General features: G+C 41.7%; 1 protein-coding gene across 1 annotated transcript in view; it reads right to left on the bottom strand.

Moving 5' to 3' along the window:
- LOC124613268 (atrial natriuretic peptide receptor 1-like) overlaps positions 1-20702 on the bottom strand; it is a 412251-nt gene that overhangs the window by 71359 nt on the left and 320190 nt on the right. Inside the window, exon 8 of the mRNA XM_047141960.1 lies at positions 19700-19768. Within this exon, the coding sequence (XP_046997916.1) occupies positions 19700-19768 (69 nt within the window). The remainder of the gene's footprint in view (positions 1-19699; positions 19769-20702) is intronic.

Genomic DNA, 20702 nt, shown 5'->3' with positions numbered 1-20702 from the left:
ATGATCAGGCGTGTCTTTTCATCATAGAAAGACACATTTATTGTTCATTCAGTTATTAGCATCACGTACCCCCCACAGCAGTGAAGATGTTGGTGCATGTCTGCATTCAGCACTGCCTGGCAGCTGCTGCAACACTTCACAGAATTCATGCTACACAACTGTCAGAGCAGTTCAGACATCATTCAATCAGTCATCAAGAGATGGACTCATAGTCAAACCAGTGTCACTTCATGAGTCACAGTAAACTTAAAAATGGAGTATTTCATAATGCAGTAAAGTATTCTAGCAAGTAAACTTCAATAACTCCCAGAGAATGTTCTGATAGCTGAAAGGATCCATTAGTGTGAAACTATCTGAAACTAAATTCAGATGAAACTGCAAGAATTCAAGAAAGCCCCACCATTCCCTCAGTTTGATTAACCTCTTATTGTTATTTTGGATTCTCTGTGTGTTAGGCAGGTAGTGTGGTGACATCATCACTTCTTACGAGCAATTACTCTAATTAAGCTCTACCCTCTTCATCCTGCTTTGCAAGGATGCATGACCAAGAACACCTACCCTTCTACACTGTAGTAACACGTTTCACGTTTCCGTCACACTTCACCTAGTGTAGACTGGGAACTGTCCGCTAGGCATGCCCGATCTGAACTCACTGGGGCATGGCCTGTGCTGCCTGAGTTGTGCTGCCTGTGTTGTTGTTCCGCTGGCAGAGGGTGTGGCCGAATTCTCACGTGTCCTCTGGTGGACATGACTTTACTTGCATGCCGAAGTGTGCCTCCTGCGATCTTTCTGGTGGCTACTGCGCTCCTCCTCCTCCAGGGGGGTGAAGCCACTGTGATCCACTGCGTCGGAAGGTGGAGCGTCGTGCAGTAGTAATGACCTCCATGTCCATTGGAAGGCTGGAGTCGGGGGGGATCTGCCAACCCTCGAGCCGGAACCTTTGAATACGGTTGGAAGTGACCCACACGAAGAGGCCCCCGTCGTCCCACCACCGGAGCCCGGGACAGAACGAATGACAAGCCGTCAAACTCCGGATCCCGGTCCACCTCGGGAGGGGCAAGACCCAGTGGCGGGGACGATGGGGAAGGGACGACCACAGGTGAGCCAGCCTCCTGAGAAACCAGGCCTGTGAGGGGGGACGGCTCTCGCCAGGGCATCTCTAACGATGGCGATGCCGGTACTGGAGCTACTGGAGGCTGCCAAGGCTGAGAACCATCGCAGTGTGGCGGAGTCACAGGTGGGAGGGGCGATAGCGTCCACTGATAAAACAACATGGGTGCTGGCAATGGGGAAGCCGGCGCCCAAGGGGTCAGAGAATGAGTGCCCAAACGTGGACGTAGCAGATTTTGGTGATGACGTACCTCCCGGTGCCCCACCTGCAAGGTATAGAGCTGGCGGCCATTGCGGAACAGGACCACCGCCAGTATCCAATGTGGATTCGAACCAAACCCACGCGCCCAGACCGACATACCCGGTGGAAAGCCGGGTACCCCATTTTGCGAAGACTGGCGAGGACCAGGCCGGAGGAGGTGCAGCAGGGTCCTAGGTTGGCCCATGGTGTCGTCCGGTATGCCGTCAGGAAAAATGTCAACGCCTCCTCCACAGGAAATTCGTGCACATACTTTTTCATCTGCATCTTAAATGTGCGCACCATGCACTCAGATTCTCCATTTGATTGTGGATGAAAGGGGGGAGAGCAAATGTGCCGAATACCGAAGTGCCTACAAAAATCCTGGAAGGTCTGCGAAATAAACTGAGGTCCATTGTCCAATACCAGGGTGACTGGCAGACCTTCCACAGAAAAGATTTTTGCTAGTGCCTGGATTGCAACTTCTGAAGTGGTTGAGGAGCAGCGAACCACATATGGGAATCGGGAATAAGCATCAATGACAATGAGCCAAAAGCCATTAAGAAACGGGCCCGCAAAATCTATGTGAACACGTTCCCATGCATGGGCTGCAGGCGGCCATGAAGAGAACACTGACCTGTTGGCTCGCACACTGGGAACAGGCGGCCACCAAGTGCTCAATTTCTCTGTCAATACTGGGGGCCTGTACCCATGTCTGCGAGCCAAGGTTTTAGTACGGGAAACACCCCAATGCCCCTCGTGTAATAACGTGATGATCTCCCTTTGCAAACTTGCAGGAACAACCACGCAAGGAGCTGTATCATCGGTAGCCAGAAGGAGAACTCCTTCCAAGACTGAGAGGCGGTCTCATAGAACAAAATAATTACGAAGAGGGTCCGAAGCCTGACCTGGAGGTCGGGACGACCACCCCTGCTGAACGAGGCGAACTACTTGCCTCAGAACCGGGTCAGCTGCCGTTTCCCTGGCGACTCGAGAACTAGTGATCGGGAAGCCATCAACCGCTTGGCGGGACATCACATCCAAATGAAAACACATAAGCTCCTCCCGATCGAACTTAGGATCTGGGCCCACCGGAAGATGGGAAAAATGTACTGAAATGCAGGAGGATCTGAAGCGAATTGGCACATGGTGCAGGGAATGGCAATTGAATCTCAATGTAGACAAGTGTAATGCACTGCGAATACATAGAAAGGTAGATCCCTTATCATTTAGCTCCAATATAGCAGGTCAGCAACTGGAAGCAGTTAATTCCATAAATTATCTGGGAGTACGCATTAGGAGTGATTTAAAATGGAATAATCATATAAAGTTGATCGTTGGTAAAGCAGATGCCAGACTGAGATTCATTGTAAGAATCCTAAGGAAATGCAATCCGAAAACAAAGGAAGTAGGTTACAGTACGCTTGTTCGCCCACTGCTTGAATACTGCTCAGCAATGTGGGATCCGTACCAGATAGGGTTGATAGAAGAGACAGAGAAGATCCAACGGAGAGCAGTGCGCTTTGTTACAGGATCATTTAGTAATCGCGAAAGCATTACGGAGATGATAGATAAACTCCAGTGGAAGACTCTGCAGGAGAGACGCTCAGTATCTCAGTACGGGCTTTTGTTGAAGTTTCGAGAACATACCTTCACCGAAGAGCCATGCAGAATATTGCTCCCTCCCACATATATCTCGCAAAGAGACCGTGAGGATAAACTCAGAGAGATTAGAGCCCACACAGAGGCATACCGATAATCCTTCTTTCCACGAACAATACGAGACTGGAGTAGAAGGGAGAACCGATCGAGGTACTCAAGGTACCCTCCGCCACACACCATCAGGTGACTTGCGGAGTATGGATGTAGATGTAGATGTAGATGTAGAAAGAGCGTTAGCATTGGCATGCTCTCCGGTAGGGCGAAAATGAATGTCATAATGGTGCTTAGAGAACAACAAGGGCCAGTGCTGCAGTCTGTGGGCTGCCCTATCCGGAATCTGAGAGGCGGGGCCAAATAACGATATTAATGGCGTATGGTCAGTGATTAACTGAAACTTCGTGCCCCGTACAAGAAAGGGTGAAACTTGGTAACAGTGTAGACAATGGCCAAAGCCTCTTTTTTCACCTGGGAGTAATGAGCCTGCGCGGGACTAAGAGTTTTAGACGCAAATGCCAGTGGCTGCTCGGACCCATCCACGTTGCGATGGGCCAGGACCGCCCCCACACCATACTGCGAAGCATCTGTAGCCAGGACCAATGTCTTAGTGGGGTCAAAAGTAGCCAAACAAGGCGCTGACGTGAGGAGGCCCTTCAACGAGGTGAACGCTCACTTGCAAGCAGGCAACCAATCAAAAGGAACACCCTTGCGCAGAAGGCAATACAGAGGGCGGGCTATGGTGGAAGCCCTGGGAATGAACCGGTGGTAATAGGCACTCTTGCCTAAAAAAGCTTGTAACTCCTTCAGCGAAGCGGGCTGCAGAAGGTCGACGATACCTTGGACCAAACTTCCTAGCGGCTGGACGCCCTGCCGAGAGATGGTGTAGTCCAAATACTCAATGGACGGTTGGAAGAAGTTCGACTTAAGCAGGTTGCAATGCAGGCCCACGCTGAATTTGAGAAAGAGGGTTCGAAGGTTGTGCAAGTGTTCCTTCATGCTGCGGCCTGTGACAATTATGTCGTCCAGGTAATTAATACAATGAAGGATTGTCCGACGTGACATGCTCAAGATAATGCTGAAATATCACCGGGGCACTGAATATTCAAAAGGCTAACTGCTGGTATTGGTAAAGGCCAAACGGGGTGTTGACGACCGTCAGCCGTTTGGAGTCCTCATCAACTGGTATCTGATGATAAGCCTCCGAAAGATCGATTTTTGAAAAATATTGGCTTCCCGTCACGGCGGAGAACAATTCATCAGAACGAGGCAAGGAATAGGTGATCAAAGATTCCAATGATTATAGGGAACGTATTCGGAGACCAACTGTATGGTGTCTGCAATAGAAAAACCGAAAGCTTGAAAGGCATCCAACCCAAAAAGGTTAGCGGAGCTCGCATCACTGACAACAATAAAAGTAAGAGGCCGGGTGACCGATTTGTAAGTAACGTCGGTTGTGAATTGACCCAGTAGGGGAATGAACTGTTTACCATAACTGCGTAGACGCCGGCAAACTGGCGCCAACGGGGGCGACCCAAGGTCGGAGTAAGTTTGTGTATTCAACAAGGAAACTGCCGCGCCCGTATCTACTTGCAGTTGTAATCGGCGTGACCGAACCAACACCTTGATAAAGAGTTTGTGTGCCGATGCATCGGGAGCCTGTCCAAATGAAACTTCCTGAATGTCAACGTCCATGTCCTCTGTACCTTCTTCCTCCGATTCTTTTGAGGCTGAGCGGCAAACTTAAGCAATGTGTTTTTTTTATTACCTTTGCGACAAACGGCCCAACCCTGGGGGCACTCTGATCGATCATGATGTATATAGCACAATGCACAGGACGGTAACAGGGGCCGGTGGCTGGAACTTTGTTTACGCGATGTGTGGGAGCGGCCGTAATTGCCAGATTGTATCACTCACATGTCGTCCACCCCAGATGCAGTGGATGCGGCCGTGCCGCCCTGAACCGCCGCCCGTCGCACCACGCTTCCAACTGTTGATCTGCGTGAGAGACTTCATATGATTGAGCAATGGACAGGACTTCCTCCAGGGAAGGTCTTCCAACCGCAGGGCCCGTTGCCGGTCCTCCATATCAGGGGCCAAACGAACAATGACGTTGCGCACCATAATGTGGGCATACGACTCTCGCGACTGCTCTGTGACAAAATGACACTTGCAGGGGCTAAGACCATGCAGGATAGCGGCCCATGCCCGGTAAGACTGATGGGGCTGTTTCTTGCATTGATATAACTCGACCCTAGCCACCACAACATGCGTGCGGCAGCGATAATATGAAGACAGCAACAAACACAATGTGTCAAAAGACAAGGACGAAGTTTCCTGCAATGGTGCTAGCTGCCGCAAAACTTGATACAGTGAAGGAGATATCCGAGACAAGAAAAGAGCATGATATACCTCCACATCGGCAACATGAAACGCCTGGAAATGCTGCTGAAGGCGATTTCCATATGCATCCCTATCCTCCGCAGTCTTGTCATACGGGGGAAAGGGAGGAGGGAACGCACTGGAGCAGACTGCGTGGAGAGCAACGCCGGAAGCACCTGTTTCATGGTTGCCATGAGCTCCATCTGCTGCTCAACTAAAACCCGCTCTAAATCCTCCATGCTGTGGATAAGCTGCGAAACCGGAACAACGACACCACATGCGATGGAACGACCCTACTCGTCGCCAATTGTGTAGTAACACGATTCACTTTTCCGTCGCACTTCACCTAGTGTAGACCAGGAACTGTCCGTAAGGCATGCCCGATGTGAACTCACTGGGGCATGGCCCATGCTGACTGAGTTGTTGTTCCGCCGGCAGAGGGCGCGGCCAAATTCTCGCGTGTCCTCTGGTGGATGGGACTTTACTTGCGGCAACTACTGTCCTTGACCGCCGTACCGATGTGTGCCTCCTGCGACCTTTCTGGTCGCTACTGCATACACTGTCTCACATTTCCCTCCAAAATAAATGAAGAATGGGGCCAAGAGGTCTTAACATTTGAAGAAAACTGGTTCATTACTTTCCTTGTTCTACAGTTAGTGACTGCAATGAAATGTTAAATGACAGTTTTATTCACCACCAACTTCAACAAATTCATGTGTACTACTATTTAATAATTATTATACTATTGGTAATGCAGTGTGTGTACTATTGTTATGACATCCATTCCACGAAAAGTGAGCCTCACACATCATTTTATAAATTTTACAGGAACAGTACACGTTATAAATCAAATTGAAGATCAGATGTGGAATTATTTATACCTGTAATCAGTTTTTGTTTAAGTTTACAAAATTTGAGAAATTTAGTTTGAAGATGGTGATATTTTTGATTGCTCTTTTAAATGCCAAACTTGCACAGGTATCTTTTATTTTGAGCTTCAACTGTTTAGAGATCAGATGATTTTTTTTCTCTCCATTTCATTGCTGACAGTGTTAGGAAGTGTTTGGATATTAATTTGAAAGGTAAATCAATTTTCTAATTCAATTTTTCTATTGAGGAATTTGTGTTATCCCAGCTCTAACAAAATACAAAAAAGTATTAATATGAAGCCATCATTAATCACAAAGTTTTCAAGTCTAAATTTTCTCATTTAATACCTCACCAAACTGTGTTGTAGGAAGAATATCTCTAAGGTTTCTGTTTTTTTATAAATTAAGACCTTTGAACTTTTGTCCAAACCATAACACAGCAGATGACAGTGACTAATAATTCAAAAGAATTATTTTATCATCACTGTGTTTGGTTTCTTCTTTGCTAAAATTAAATATATAACAATTCATTTTAATAATATTGGTAATAAATATTAGTAAAATAATAATCTTTTCAAATTTAAAGATGAGTTAATTGTCTTGTGTGGCTGCATACTAACAGTGACTGAAATAAGATCTTTGGAAGTATCAAGAGTTTTGACAGAAGGAAAACAGAGAGCTATGCCAAAAGGACAGAGCAACAGAAAATTGATATTTGAAAGAACACAGAGTATAAAAGCTGGAAACTTTGTGCCTGTTCATCTTGTTATGATTAAAAACATTAAAAAGTATTAGATTATTATGCACTTGTACTAGAAAAAACCAGATAGAAGTGTCATCTACAATACATGCAACCAAGGGTGAAGAAGGAGATTTTGCCAGATCCTGAAGGTGAAACTTTTGAGCCTGAGTCTGTAGTTCTAAAAGTGGTTAGTCAACCTGACATTGCAAACAACAGAGGACAGTTTCAATTTAAATGACTGCTTTGTTTAATCATAGACTTGTTACATCTTGTATTTGTTGTTGTTGTTGTGGTCTTCAGTCCAAAGACTGGTTTGATGCAGCTCTCCATGCTACTGTATCCTGTGCAAGCTTATTCATCTCCCAGTACCTACTGCAACCTGTATCCTTCTGAATCTGCTTAGTGTATTCATCTCTTCAGAAACGTGTTCCTTGCCATTGCCAGTCTACATTTTATACTCTCTCTACTTCTACCATTGTCAGTTATTTTGCTCCCCAAATAGCAAAACTCATCTATTACTTTAAGTATCTCATTTCCTAATCTAATTCTCTCAGTGTCATATGGCTTAATTTGACTACATTCCATTATCCTCATTTTGCTTTTGTTGATGTTCATCTTATATCGTCCTTTCAAGACACTGTCCATTCAAGTCAACTGCTCTTCTATGTCCTTTTCTGTCTCTGACAGAATTACAATGTCACTGGTGAACCTCAAAGTTTTTATTTCTTCTCCGTGGATTTTAATTCCTACTCTCAATTTTTCTTTTGTTTCCTTTACTGCTTGCTCAATATACAGACTTAATAACATCGAAGATAGGTTACAACCCTGTTTCACTCCCTTCCAGACCACAGCTTCCATTTCACATCCCTTGACTGTTATAACTGCCATCTGGTTTCTGTACAAATTGTAAATAGCCTTACGCTCCCTGTATTTTACCCTGTCACCTTCAGAATTTGAAAGAGAGTATTCCAGTCAACATTGTCAGAAGCTTTCTCTATGCCTAAAAATGCTAGAAACTTAAGTTTGCCTATCCTGAATCTATCTTTCAAGATAAGTCGTAGGCTCAGTATTGGCTCATGTGTTCCAACATTTCCACAGAATCCAAACTCATCTTCCCCGAGGTCGGCTTCTACCAGCTTTTCCATTCATCCGTAAAGAATTTGCATTAGTATTTTGCAGCCGTGGTTTACTAAACTGATAGTTCGGTAATGTTCACATCTGACAACACATGCTTTCTTTGGGACTGGAATTATTATATTCTTCTTGAAGTCTGAGGGTATTTTGCCTGTCTCATATATTTTGCTCAACAGATGGTAGAGTTTTGTCAGGACTGGCTCTCCTAAGGCTGTCAACAGTTCTAATGGAATGTTGTCTACTCCCGGGGCCTTGTTTCAACTTAGGTCTTTCAGTGCTCTGTCAAACTCAATGCAGAATCATATCTCCCATTTCATCTTTACCTACATCCTCTGCCACTTCCATAATATTGTCCTCAAGAACATCGCCCTTGTATAGACCCTCTATATACTCCTTCCACCTTTCTGCTTTCCCTTCTTTGCTTAGAACTGGGTTTCCATCTGAACTCTTGATATTCATACAACTGGTTCTCTTTATTCCAAAGATCTCTTTAATTTTCCTGTAGGCAGTACCTATCTTACCCCTAGTGAGATATGCCTCTACATCCTTACATTTGTCCTCTACCCACCCTGCTTAGCCATTTTGCACATCCTGTTGATCTCACTTTTGAGACATTTGTATTCTTTTTTGCCAGATTCATTTACTGCATTTTTATATTTTCTTCCTTCATCAATTAAATTTAATATATCTTCTGTTACCGAAGGATTTCTACTAGCCCTCGTCTTTTTGACTGCTTGATTCTCTGCTGCCTTCACTATTTCACCCCTCAAAGCTATCCATTATTCTTCTACTGTATTTCTTTCCCCCATTCCTGTCAATCGTTCCCTAATGCTCTCCGTGAAACTCTCTACAACCTCTTGTTCTGTCAGTTTATCCAGGTCCCATCTCCTTAGATTCCCATCTTTTTTCAGTTTCTTCAGTTTCAATCCGCAGTTCATAACCAACAGAGTGTGGTCAGAGTTCACATCTGCCCCTGGAAATGTCTTACAATTTAAAACCTGGTTCCTAAATCTCTGTCTTACCATTATATAATCTATCTGAAACCTTCCAGTACTCCAGGCCTCTTCCATGTATACAGCCTTCTTTTATGATTCTTGAACCAAGTGTTAGCTATGATTAAGTCATGCTCTGTGCAAAATTCTACCAGGCCGCTTCCTCTTTCATTTCTTACCCCCATTCCATAATCACCTACTACATTTCCTTCTCTTCCTTTTTCTACTATCAAATTCCAGTCACCCATGACTATTAAGTTTTCATCTCCCTTCACTATCTGATATTTAAAATTTGAAAATGTTTTATTTCAGAGAAAATGTTCAACTTTATTTACGGTATTCATTGTCATTGTGTATATTACTATTTTCAGTTCTAAAGAAAGACTAAAAGGATTTACATTTACAGATTTCACCGTGGTCCTAACCATAGTACTGTACTGTTGCAAATGTAACAGATATTACATCAAAATATTTCAAATATGAAGGATGTAAAAATGTTGCAACTACTGAAGTGTAATCTTTATTTACATCCAAACCATTTCAAAAACAAAATTGTCAATAAACTATTCACAGTTCACAGAGTTCTCATCTTTCGTGTAACGCAACATTGATTTGTTTTCTCTGAGTCCTGACCATAACATGCATTTATTATTTTTTAAAACTATTTCATTTTAATAGAAATCATTTGAAAAGTGTATTGGAAAGGAACGTTGTTGAATACTATAAAATTGTGTAATTTAATATTTATAAATTTGATTATTACATAAAGAAACTATGGCTGTAATGTCTCTTGTCTGTCCCAACCTTAACAATAGAATGACCCACAAATAATTGAGAGAAAGTTTCTGACTATGAGAACAAAGATAAATTTTGTCCTAAGATGTGTATCACTACTGGTAAATTAACAATTATAATCCGATACACTTGACTATAACAAGGCATGCTACAGATTCTTGTTTTATATCAGCCATAGATCACATATGTTTGCTGCCAACCCAACATTTCCATCATGAAGGCTTGTCTATCTGCCACTCTGGTGATTGTGTATACCTACAAGATGGGCATAAGATATCATGACACTCTAGTATAGAAACAGAATGTTTATGTGCCTTTTGTTGCAGCCTCCACCAGGGGGCACCAGCTACATATGTAGGCAGTGCACGCCAGGAAACAGGTGGCTCTGCTAATGACATTGTCCATACATCATGTGGGCACAAAAAATTCTTCCACATGCTGGGTACATAAGGCCGGCTCAGCGTCCAGCAAGTAAGTTCTGGTTTGAGTTCAGTTCAGTTGTTCTTGCAGCTCTGGGCCAGAAACCAGCTTTTCTCATAGTATATCCAAACAGAACTTGCCAACACAAGTCAGGATGCTCCTCTCCACTTTTCATGGCCATCGTGCCATTCTACTTCACACAGTGCAATCCCTCGCATGCACCCCCTGCAGCCATGCAGGATGTTCGTGTTCCGTATACTTCATTATTTCAAGTGGTCATGAGTAATCTTTCAGTGTGGCTTTCAGGAAAAATGTGACTGTGAATTAGTTTTGTATTGTAAGTTGAGAATCATCTTTTAGCACAGAAAGTGACTACTTGCAAATTGTAGGATAGAATACTTCTACATATCACGTCTGTAATTGTACAAATTGCTGTGCATTACTTTCTGAGAAATTGTGAACATGATTTCTTTACACTTTTACAGTAGAATACTTGTAGAAAATAAAGGAAAATTTGCCCTGTTTAACTGTAATACATAAAAGCATTTATACCATGGTTTAGTTAAACACACAGTTCCACATTATAGCTGCTATTTTTCATTCAATAAGTAATTGTAAATAATACTAGGCAATGCAGCATGGTTTACACTTTATATTGGCTGTTTTAGTACTCTTTTTTTGCACTTGTAATGATTTATCTTGGTTGTTTTAATACTGTTTTTGCACTTGGATTGATTCTTTTTGCACCTTCTTTCATAGCTAATGTTTATACATATTATATGACATTAAGCATTGTTCAGATGGCAGCTACATCATGTACTGCTGTTTCCAAAATACTGCTCAAAATAAATTGGAAAACAGTGTCTCTTGTATCTAGTAGCAGTTTGAAAAATCTGACTCAACAAACATATTCATCAATTCTTGAGTTGCCAGTAACACAAAAATGCTTACAGAATTCATTCTTGTGGTTATTACATTAATTCTGCAGATAACTGTTTAACAAAATTATTGTCTGCTATGCAACTGAAATGATAGTCACATCACAGGTTCTGTATGTTACAGTTAGTTAATTAATTAGTTTGTGCAGTCCTGCTTTCACTGTCCTGAAATATACCAACCACTAGTTACTTGAATAAATAGGCACTGCATTTTACATGCATGTGAAATGTGTTAGTGCCTTCACAAATCTATGAATCTAGTAAGTTCATTAGATAATTATATATCAAAGTAATCAGCAACCAGTTGCACAAAAGAAGTTTAATCTCTTAACCCCTTTTGGGCATTCAATGTAGTCTGGACTATAATACAACATGGTGGTAATTTGGCGATATGTGTCAACAGTGTACGGATAGTCTTTGCAAATTCTACCATCACATTACAGTTCGATAATTCTCATATGAATATTACAGCAGCCCAGAGGCATCATTTATATGAAACTGTTCTGCACAAGCATTGCATAGGATCTCAGCACAAGGCTCAGTTTTGTGAACCTGTTGCAGTTTCTGGTTCACTCTGTCTTAAGTATACCACATATTGGAAAGTTCTTCTGCATAGGCACTGTTTCCTTTTATTGCCAAAAAATTGACAGCAGATATCTTGTAATCATACTGAGTAGATGACACGTGTAGTTCTCTCAGTATTTACAGACTGAATCACAGTTTTGCTTAAGGATGACATATCCTAGACATAACACACAGCATTTTGTGTTCCTTGTTTCACGTTCTGATAACAACTGCTTCTCCTTTTGTGTAAGCAGAAGCTGGGTTTGAACTTGCACTGCATATATTAGCTGTTTTCATTTTTATTGGCTTTTTGAGGCCACATTATCTGTCATTATGGAACTTTGTTATTCGTAGCTCACTAATGCTCCCTGTGGATGATCACATTTTGCAATCAATGCTATCTTGTCTCTTCTTTTGTGTACGACATTTTTGGTGATAGTGACGATGATCATGATTTCAAGAAAAATATTTTGTAAGTCTATAATTACCAGAAAGCTGTGTTGCCCAATAATAATGTGTGCAGTATGAACACTGGGTGTGCTCCAGAATAACCTTTTTATTTCCAGTACACTTGAGGCAAAAAATTGTGACAGTTATTGAATGATGATGTTTAGTTTGCCATAAATGCATGTGAATATTATTAATAACCTCAATATACAGCTTAAACCTAGTTACAGAAATGTGAATAGGATTCATTGACATATACATTGGGTATTCTGGCCCCTGGCAGCTGTGTCGTTGAGAAGCAAGCTGTAGTCAGTTCCCAGCTCACTCAAGGAACACATCAGCTGGTATTCTTTCTGCTGGTTGTATAAGTTAATCCTGTTGCAACCCCAAGCCAGATAGAAAATTAATAATGAAATCTTAAGAAAAGGATTAAGATCAGAAGAATAAGTGGGTGAGGGAAGATTCCCAACAAACTTCTGGATAGTTTTGTTCGTGAAATCAGCTGAATGTGTTATTGTGTAGCAGCAATATGGATGCAGGTTTTTCAGTTATTTTTCTAACACTGCAACTGAAAGGTGACTCAACTTTTGGCATCAAGTACCAGCTGTGATGGACACATCCATGAGGAGCAGTTTCTATTGCACAAAACCTTTTTGAGCCACCAGATGCAGAATATTCATTCTGCTGTTTGCTTGAGTATATGTTCAGCAATTAATTTCTTCTTAAGAAGTAAACATACAAGCATCATACCTCATCACCAGCAACAGTATTGCAACATGATGCTCAATGAGTGAAACAATGAAATTCACAAAAAAATACAAAAGCAGTCACCTCTTTGAGTTTTGTTGCATTGAATTTGAGTAAGTAGCACTCCTCCACCTGACTTCTGAAGATTATTGAATGCAAATATTACACATCAGTTAAATGGCTGCAGTTGATCACGTATGGCAGTTCTCGATACTTCTTGAATGTGGAAGATCATTCATACCAGAATGATCATTTCAGAAGCAAGAAAATGCTTTTTTTGCTATGTTTTGGGCTCTTAAGCACTCACCTGACACTCAATACAAAGGTTTCAGGCTGTCTCCACCTCCTGTTAAAACCAAAGTGAACAATAAGTCACAAATGTTACAAACATCAAGATGTTTGTCCACGTGTGACTTACAATGTTCAAACAGTGTTAATAAGATGCAAAATCCAGTATGTAACTGGAAGATAAATACTAATATGTCAAATAAGAAAACAACAGTTGATAAATACACTCATAGCTCCATGCTCCAATCACCTGGTCGGATGGCTCCTTGCATCAGAAAGTGGGTAGCATGTGACCAATAACCGGTGACCACTGTCAGGCAAGGAGACTTTCAGGAATAAACTGTCCACACCTTGACACAGCCATGAGTTGTTTTGCATAACTGTTACTGTGCTGCTTTAGGAAATGAAGTGAATTGTCTTTGTTGTTCCACAAGACTGATAACCTTAGCAGAAGTCAAAATGTGGTTTAAAAATAGAGGAAGGAGAGGACTCAAATTCAGGACTTTGTGTCTACATTGTGTGGCAGTTACCCTTAGACAATAAACTGATACAGCACTGTAACAGCCTGAGAAGAAGACATCACTTCCTCCACATATTTCTGCAACCTGTTGCCCAATCGTTCGCAGGGCTAGATTTCATAGGGCTAGATGTAGATTTCTGACAGGTGGCTGGTTTCATTGGCTGCCTTAAGTGTACAATTTCAACTTGATACATCCAGTGACCAGGTTTTATGTCTAAGACTGTACACTGACCTGCTATATGTGCTTATTTCAAACAATGGAAAATCCAGTAATGGAGTGTAACAATATTATGAGAAGAAAGTTGCCACTCACCACACATCAGAGATGCTGAGTCACAGATAGGCACAACAAAAAGACTGTACAACTAAATAAAGCTTTCAGCCTGTAGGGCCTTCATCAAAAGTAAATGACAGACACGCACACACACACACTCATGCAAATGCATCTCTCTCACACACGACTGCAGTCTCAGGCAACTTAAACCACACTGTGAGCAGCAGCACCAGTGCATGATGGGAACGATGACTGGGTGGGGGTAAGGAGGAGGCTGGGGAAAGAGTGGGAGGGACTGGCGGACAATGTAGTGCTGCGGGATTGGGGGGGGGGTTTGAAAAGGAGAGACATAAAAAGACTGGGTATGTTGGTGGAATGACGGCTGTGTAGTGCTGAAATGGGAACAGGGAAGGGGCTGGATGGGTGAGGACAGGGACTAACAAAGTTTGAGGCCAGGAGGGTTCTGGGAATATAGGATGTATTGCAGGGAAAGCTCCCACCTGTACAGTTCAGAAAAGCTGGTGTTGGTGGGACACAGGCAGTGAAGTAGTCACTGAAATGAAGGATGTCATGTTTGGTAGCATGCTCAGCAGCAGGGTGGTCCACTTGTTTCTTGGCCACAGTTTGTTGGTGGTCATTCATGCAGACAGACAGTTTGTTGGTTGTCATGCCCACATAAAATGCAGCACAGTGGTTGCAGCTTAGCTTGTAGATCACCTGACCGGTCTCACAGGTAGCCCTGCCTTTGATGGGATAGGTGATGTTTGTGACTGTACTGGAGTAGGTGGTGGTGGGAAGATGTATGGGACAGGTATTGCACCTAGGTCTACTACAGGGTACAAGACATGAGGTAAGGGGTTGGGAGCAGGGGTTGTGCAGGGATAGATGAGTATGTTGAGCTGGTTTGGTGGATGGCGGAATACCACTGTGGGAGTGATGGGAAGGATAATGGGCAGGATATTTCTCATTTCAGGGCATGACAAGAGGTAGTTGAAACCCTGGTGGAGAATGCAATTCAGTTGCTCCAGTCCTGGATGTTACTGAATTACAACGGAAATGCTCCTCTGTGGCTCCACGGCGGACTTTTGGGAAGAGGTGGGAGACTGGAAAGATAAGGCACGGGAAGTTTGTTTTTGTACAAGGTTGGGAGGATACTTATGGTCTGTGTATGCTTGTCACTGCAGATGTGATGACTACGGGTGGCTAGGCTGTGTGGAAGGGGCTTCTTCATATGGAATGGGTGGCAGCTGTCAAAATGGAGCTATTTCTGGTGGTTAGTAGGTTTGATATGGACAGAGGTACTGATGTAACCATCTTCGAGGTGGAGGTCAACATCTAGGAAGGGGGCTTGTTGGGTTGAGTAGGACCAGGTGAAGCAAATGGGGAAGACGTTTTTGAAGTTCTGTAGGAATGTGAATAGGGTGTCCTCACCCTCACTCCAGATTGCAAAGATGTCATCAGTGAATCTGAACCAGTGAGGGGTTTAGGATTCTGGGTGTTTAGGAAGGCCCATGAAGAGGTTGGCATAGAATGGTACCATCTGGGTGCCCATAGCCATAACTCAGATATGTCTGTAGGTAATGCCTTCATTATACGTGCATATTTGATATTTATTGGACTGCACATCAATATTTATGTAGGATTTTATCATACTATTTGCAACACGTGTGAAAAAGTTGTTGATTGTGTTGGGTACTGCTGTGGGATTTATTACTTTCATTTATTTTCTTGTGATATCTTTTTTCACCAGTTACTTTCTTTGTAACATTCCACATGGTCTTTACCTTATTTGTTGAATTATATGTATTTATCATTATACTACTCTTATTGATTTTCTCTCTATTTTGAAATATTTTTTATAATACAGTGTCTCCAGTGAAGGAGTCCCGTATAAGCAGAGTGGTGCAGCTCAGAGCAATCAATTCAACACTGAAATTTGACAGGAAGTTGGTGTACCAAAGGAAAAGGTTGAGACCATGTACTCCATTTAACAATATGTTTTTCGGATACTGGAATACCACAGGCTAGAAATCAGTCCTATGGTAACACAGCACAGTTTTCAAACACAGTTTAATGTACCAAAAGCATCTGATGGAAAAACCATTCATAAACTCTTCAGCAAGTTTCAACTGACAGGCAGCATGGCTGATGCTCTAGTGGGGAATAAGAGCTGAGTAGTTCAGAAACCTGCTGCGGAAGGTGCAAGTGTCACATCATATCGGCAGATCAACTGACGAAAATATTTACTTGTGAGTGGCAGTAAGTGTAGCAGGCCAGTGCTCATGTTGAGTTAAACTGCTGTAGACCTAGCCTTGTGTTCATCCTGAAAGTTGTACAGTGCTCAGTCACTAGATGCCCATACCAGCTGCATATACTGTTGTGCATCTCTCTACGTAGGTGCAGATTCTCTGTTTCCCATAGGTCAATTCACACAGCAAGTTCGTTCCACTCATGGGGCTCTGTTCACCAGTTGTTGTCTAGTCACTGTTGGTCTGTAAAGTACCTGCACTGGCCACGTCATGCAGTGCCATTGTCAAACTTTTTACAGATATTAGAAAAGGAAATCTATATTAAAAATTGCAGCAGAGACTGGTCTGAAGTGGTCCAGCATGCAGAAAATACAAAGACTGAGCCTACTCCTTTCCATTCAAAATTCAAAGCCACCAGGGCTTGCCTGTACAAGACATGTGATAGAGGGTTAGAATTGCAGTCCAAATTGTCACAATGATTGATAATGAAGAATTTGATGTATGCTATATCTGGTTCAAAGATGGAGTTCACTTCCACCTGAATAGAATAAACAAAACTCGCAATTCTGGAGTTCCAAAAGCCCCATTTGTGTGAAGTGAAACCACTGATTCCTCCTAAAGTTACTGTTTGGCCTGTGGCATACTGCAGTTGCATTATTCACCCTTTTTTCATGTGAGAAATGATCACTAGTGTATTTTGCATTGCAATTTTGGAATAATTTGTTGCCACACAAAGCTTTCCAGGATCGACCAGGCACTGAGTGGTTCCTGCAAGATGCAGCCAGACCACATTGCATAGAACAGGTGCTTCACTTTCTTGATGAATACTATGGGAATAGCATCATTGCAGTGAATTATTACAAATTTACTAGGGTAGGTATGGATTGGCCTCCATATATGCCCTATATGACTTCTTGTGACCGTTTTTTGTGAGGCACATTGAGAGACACTGTCTACCAGAACCATCCCACCAAGCTGGATGAGCTCAAAACAGTATCTGTTTGGAATCTGAATCCAGTTCCATTGAGTTGCCCCTTATGGTTACAGTTTTTCTGTGGGAATGCAGTTTGAAAGTAGTTAATTAATATGTTAATTCAGGTGTTAAATTTTTCATTTATGTCATAATTTTATAGACCTGCTATCATTTTTCTTTGTTTAGTAAGATTTTGAAGTAGTTGATGTTATCTCGATTACAGCATCTACGTGTGATTCGTACAGACATGTTGTTCCCAGTACTGCCATTTATTTTCAAGCTTAATATCTGAGCTAGGTGGTCACTAAAGCCTACATTGAAAATTTTTCTGTGAAATTCTGTATAAACTTTTCTTGACTAGAAGCTGGTCTAAAGTTTTTTTGGAAGTGTGTGTTACTCATGTAGCACCATGAAAGGAGATGTATGTTGCATATGCTAATGAAGTTTTCTTACTTTTTAGGTATCAAAGTGATCTATGCTCAAAGTAATTAGAGTTGAAACTTTTTATATAACATATCTTTTATATTATTGTCAAAATTGCTTTGTAGTACCACTTGTTCTAAAACTCACCATTAGTTGTATCAGAAATGCTCATTAAAGAATCTTGCTCCCCTCCCCCCTCCTCCTTGGGTTGATAAATTTCTGTGGATGTCAATATATGAGTGGTTCAAAGTTTCTGAGATATTTCAAGCACAGTTAACTGTCAGCCACCACTGCAAAGTGCAGGAAATTCCTTGATCTATGGAAGCTTTCACTTCAAGGCTCTTGAGAGAGCAGTTATTTGGACAAACCCATATAGCCACATAATTAGTACATAAGTTTGCTACCAATTAACTTCAACACAACAGCTACTGAAAATAGGAAGTTCTTCCCTCTAGGCATCCATCCTCATGTGTTTGTAGAAGCTCAAACACATCACACATACAATGGGGATGTAGTTCAAATAGGTCCATTTATATTGGATCCATACACACATCATGAATTAAATTTACAAAACTGTGCTGAGATTCTGAAAAATGAAACATATAAATTACAAATTATGTGACATAGTACAGTTCCATGACATAGTACAGTGCAGACTAGGTCAGTTCCAGTAAAGGAAATTGAAAAATGCAGAGAACAAAATTGATTCTTCACTGAACACTGAAATATTTCTTCTGTACACAGAAAAAGAAAAGAAAAAAGAAAAGAGAGAAAACTAATCAAAATCACACATTATTAGAAACAAGAAATACAGCTTTAAGATTGGTTGCACACAGTAAAAATGTCAGATAAATTTCATGTGTTTCATATTTCAATGCAAGATATGAGAGTTGGTCATAAAAACAATTAAAAATAGATTGGAAAACATCTCAGCTTTACTAACGAACTTCCTACAGTGGCAAAGAGTGGTTAACAATAGAACTACCTCCATCCACTAAAACCCATGTGAATTGTACAGCTGAGAACTGTCTTTATTACATCCTTTAGTCCATTAACTTCATTCACTTTAGTCCCCTTACTGCTTCTTCATCTGTCCTACTTCTGTTCTTTTACTCCTGATCTTACATCCATCCCTTTATGATGTTGTTTCACTCCTCCCTCCTGGTGGCTTCAGATTTTTATAATTCTCCTTGTCCTTACTTTGACACTTTTTTTTCGCCCTTCCATTCCATTTCTTTTGTCCTCAGGCCTCTTTTCTACCTTTCCTACTCTTTCTAATTAACTACTTACTACCTACTCAATTCCGGTGTATTTGGTAGTACTTGCCTTCGCTGTATTCCCTCTTCTCAATCCCACTCTCTTTTTCTCCTCACTGTTCACCTATTGTCATCTTGATCTATGGAAGCTTTCACTTCAAGGCTCTTGAGAGAGCAGTTATTTGGACAAACCCATATAGCCACATAATTAGTATATAAGTTTTGCTACCAGTTAACTTCATCATCTAATATCTTTCCCTTCTCATTCATCATTTATGCAGCTTTCTGTCAACTGCTTAACTCCTAATTCTTACTGACAGTCCACCCTCAGTCTAGACCATCACACATATCTTTTCACAGCATTAACAGAATTAGAGAGAGGGGGTGAGGAGGAGATAATGTTTCTTTCTCTTAGTAATAGAAAGAGAGAGAGAGAGAGAGAGAGAGAGTTGGAAAGGCCAATAAATTTTAACTGTACTCACCAACAACTTAGCTCCTTATTTTTAAGATTAATTGTGATCAATAAACTGCTTCCTCAACTGACAATGGAAAGGAGGGCAGTGAATATGGACATTGCAGCATTTATAGATAACTCTGAAACTTTTGCTAAATTATGTTGAAGTAGTGCAGGTAGTAACATTGGACACAAACATATGTGTGTTTTGAGGATTAATAAACTCACCTTGTAAACATCATAAAACCCAATAATTCTGTCAAATGTACTGTAAAGATCATTCAGAAAATCGACAACCTGAAACAGTAAAGAGTAGGTTCATTCAATAGCGTATTACTTGACAAAATTATTACATTGCACATGTTGTAAGTGTTATTGTAACTTGTTCCTTGTGTATTTTGTTTAAAAGTGGAATCATGCACAATATTGCTTATGCCTCACTCTCACCTCTATGAACTGATATTACATGAATTTTATGTGATTTTAATTGTATAAAGTTCTACAGGTACAATGAAATATCATATGTATTTTGTCATGCATAAGAAGCCCCACTGTTCACCCTACCAAATATAAATTCTATCTAACAATTAAGTGAAGTGGTATGGAAAGTCCTTGATGGGATAAAAATAATGGGGGGAGGGGGTAAAGGTAACAGCTCACTGAATAGTTGAGGTGCTATATCGTCTATAGGCACATAAAAGGAATGAGGGCGTTACTCACTTTCAGATGAATTCTCTTCATAGACATAAAGCGAACACACATACACTTGCAAAGGTACAGTGTTGTTTGTGGCTACACTGTGTAAGCACTACAGCTCAACAGAGGTGAGGAACTGTGGTGGGTTGAATGGACGAGGGTAGAAAGAAGGCAGGGAGAAGGAGGGAAGGTTTGCGAACTGTGGGTGACAGCAGGAAGGGAAAGGCAGCAGGCTCACAGAATAGTAATGTGGCAACAGCAACCTCCTCCAAGCCATAATAGGGGGGAGTTATGTGAAGTGCACAGTGATGTGGAGAAGTAGACTGGGAGGAGGGGGGGGGGGGGGGGGGGCAGAAGAGGGAAAGATTATGGAGAGGTCAGTATGAGTGCAAAATGAGTGAAGTTATGGACATGTGGTGGGGTGATGGTTGTTCTGGGGCAAGGGCTAGCAAAGACTGTTACCAGGAAAATTATGAGATCGAAAGATGTGTGTTACATGGACAAATCCCTGTGTTATTCAAGGAAGCTAGTGTTG

The sequence above is a fragment of the Schistocerca americana genome, chromosome 4 (genome assembly GCF_021461395.2).
Source record: "Schistocerca americana isolate TAMUIC-IGC-003095 chromosome 4, iqSchAmer2.1, whole genome shotgun sequence".
Classification (NCBI taxonomy): Eukaryota; Metazoa; Arthropoda; class Insecta; order Orthoptera; family Acrididae; genus Schistocerca; species Schistocerca americana.
This window is presented reverse-complemented; position numbering and strand designations above follow the sequence as displayed.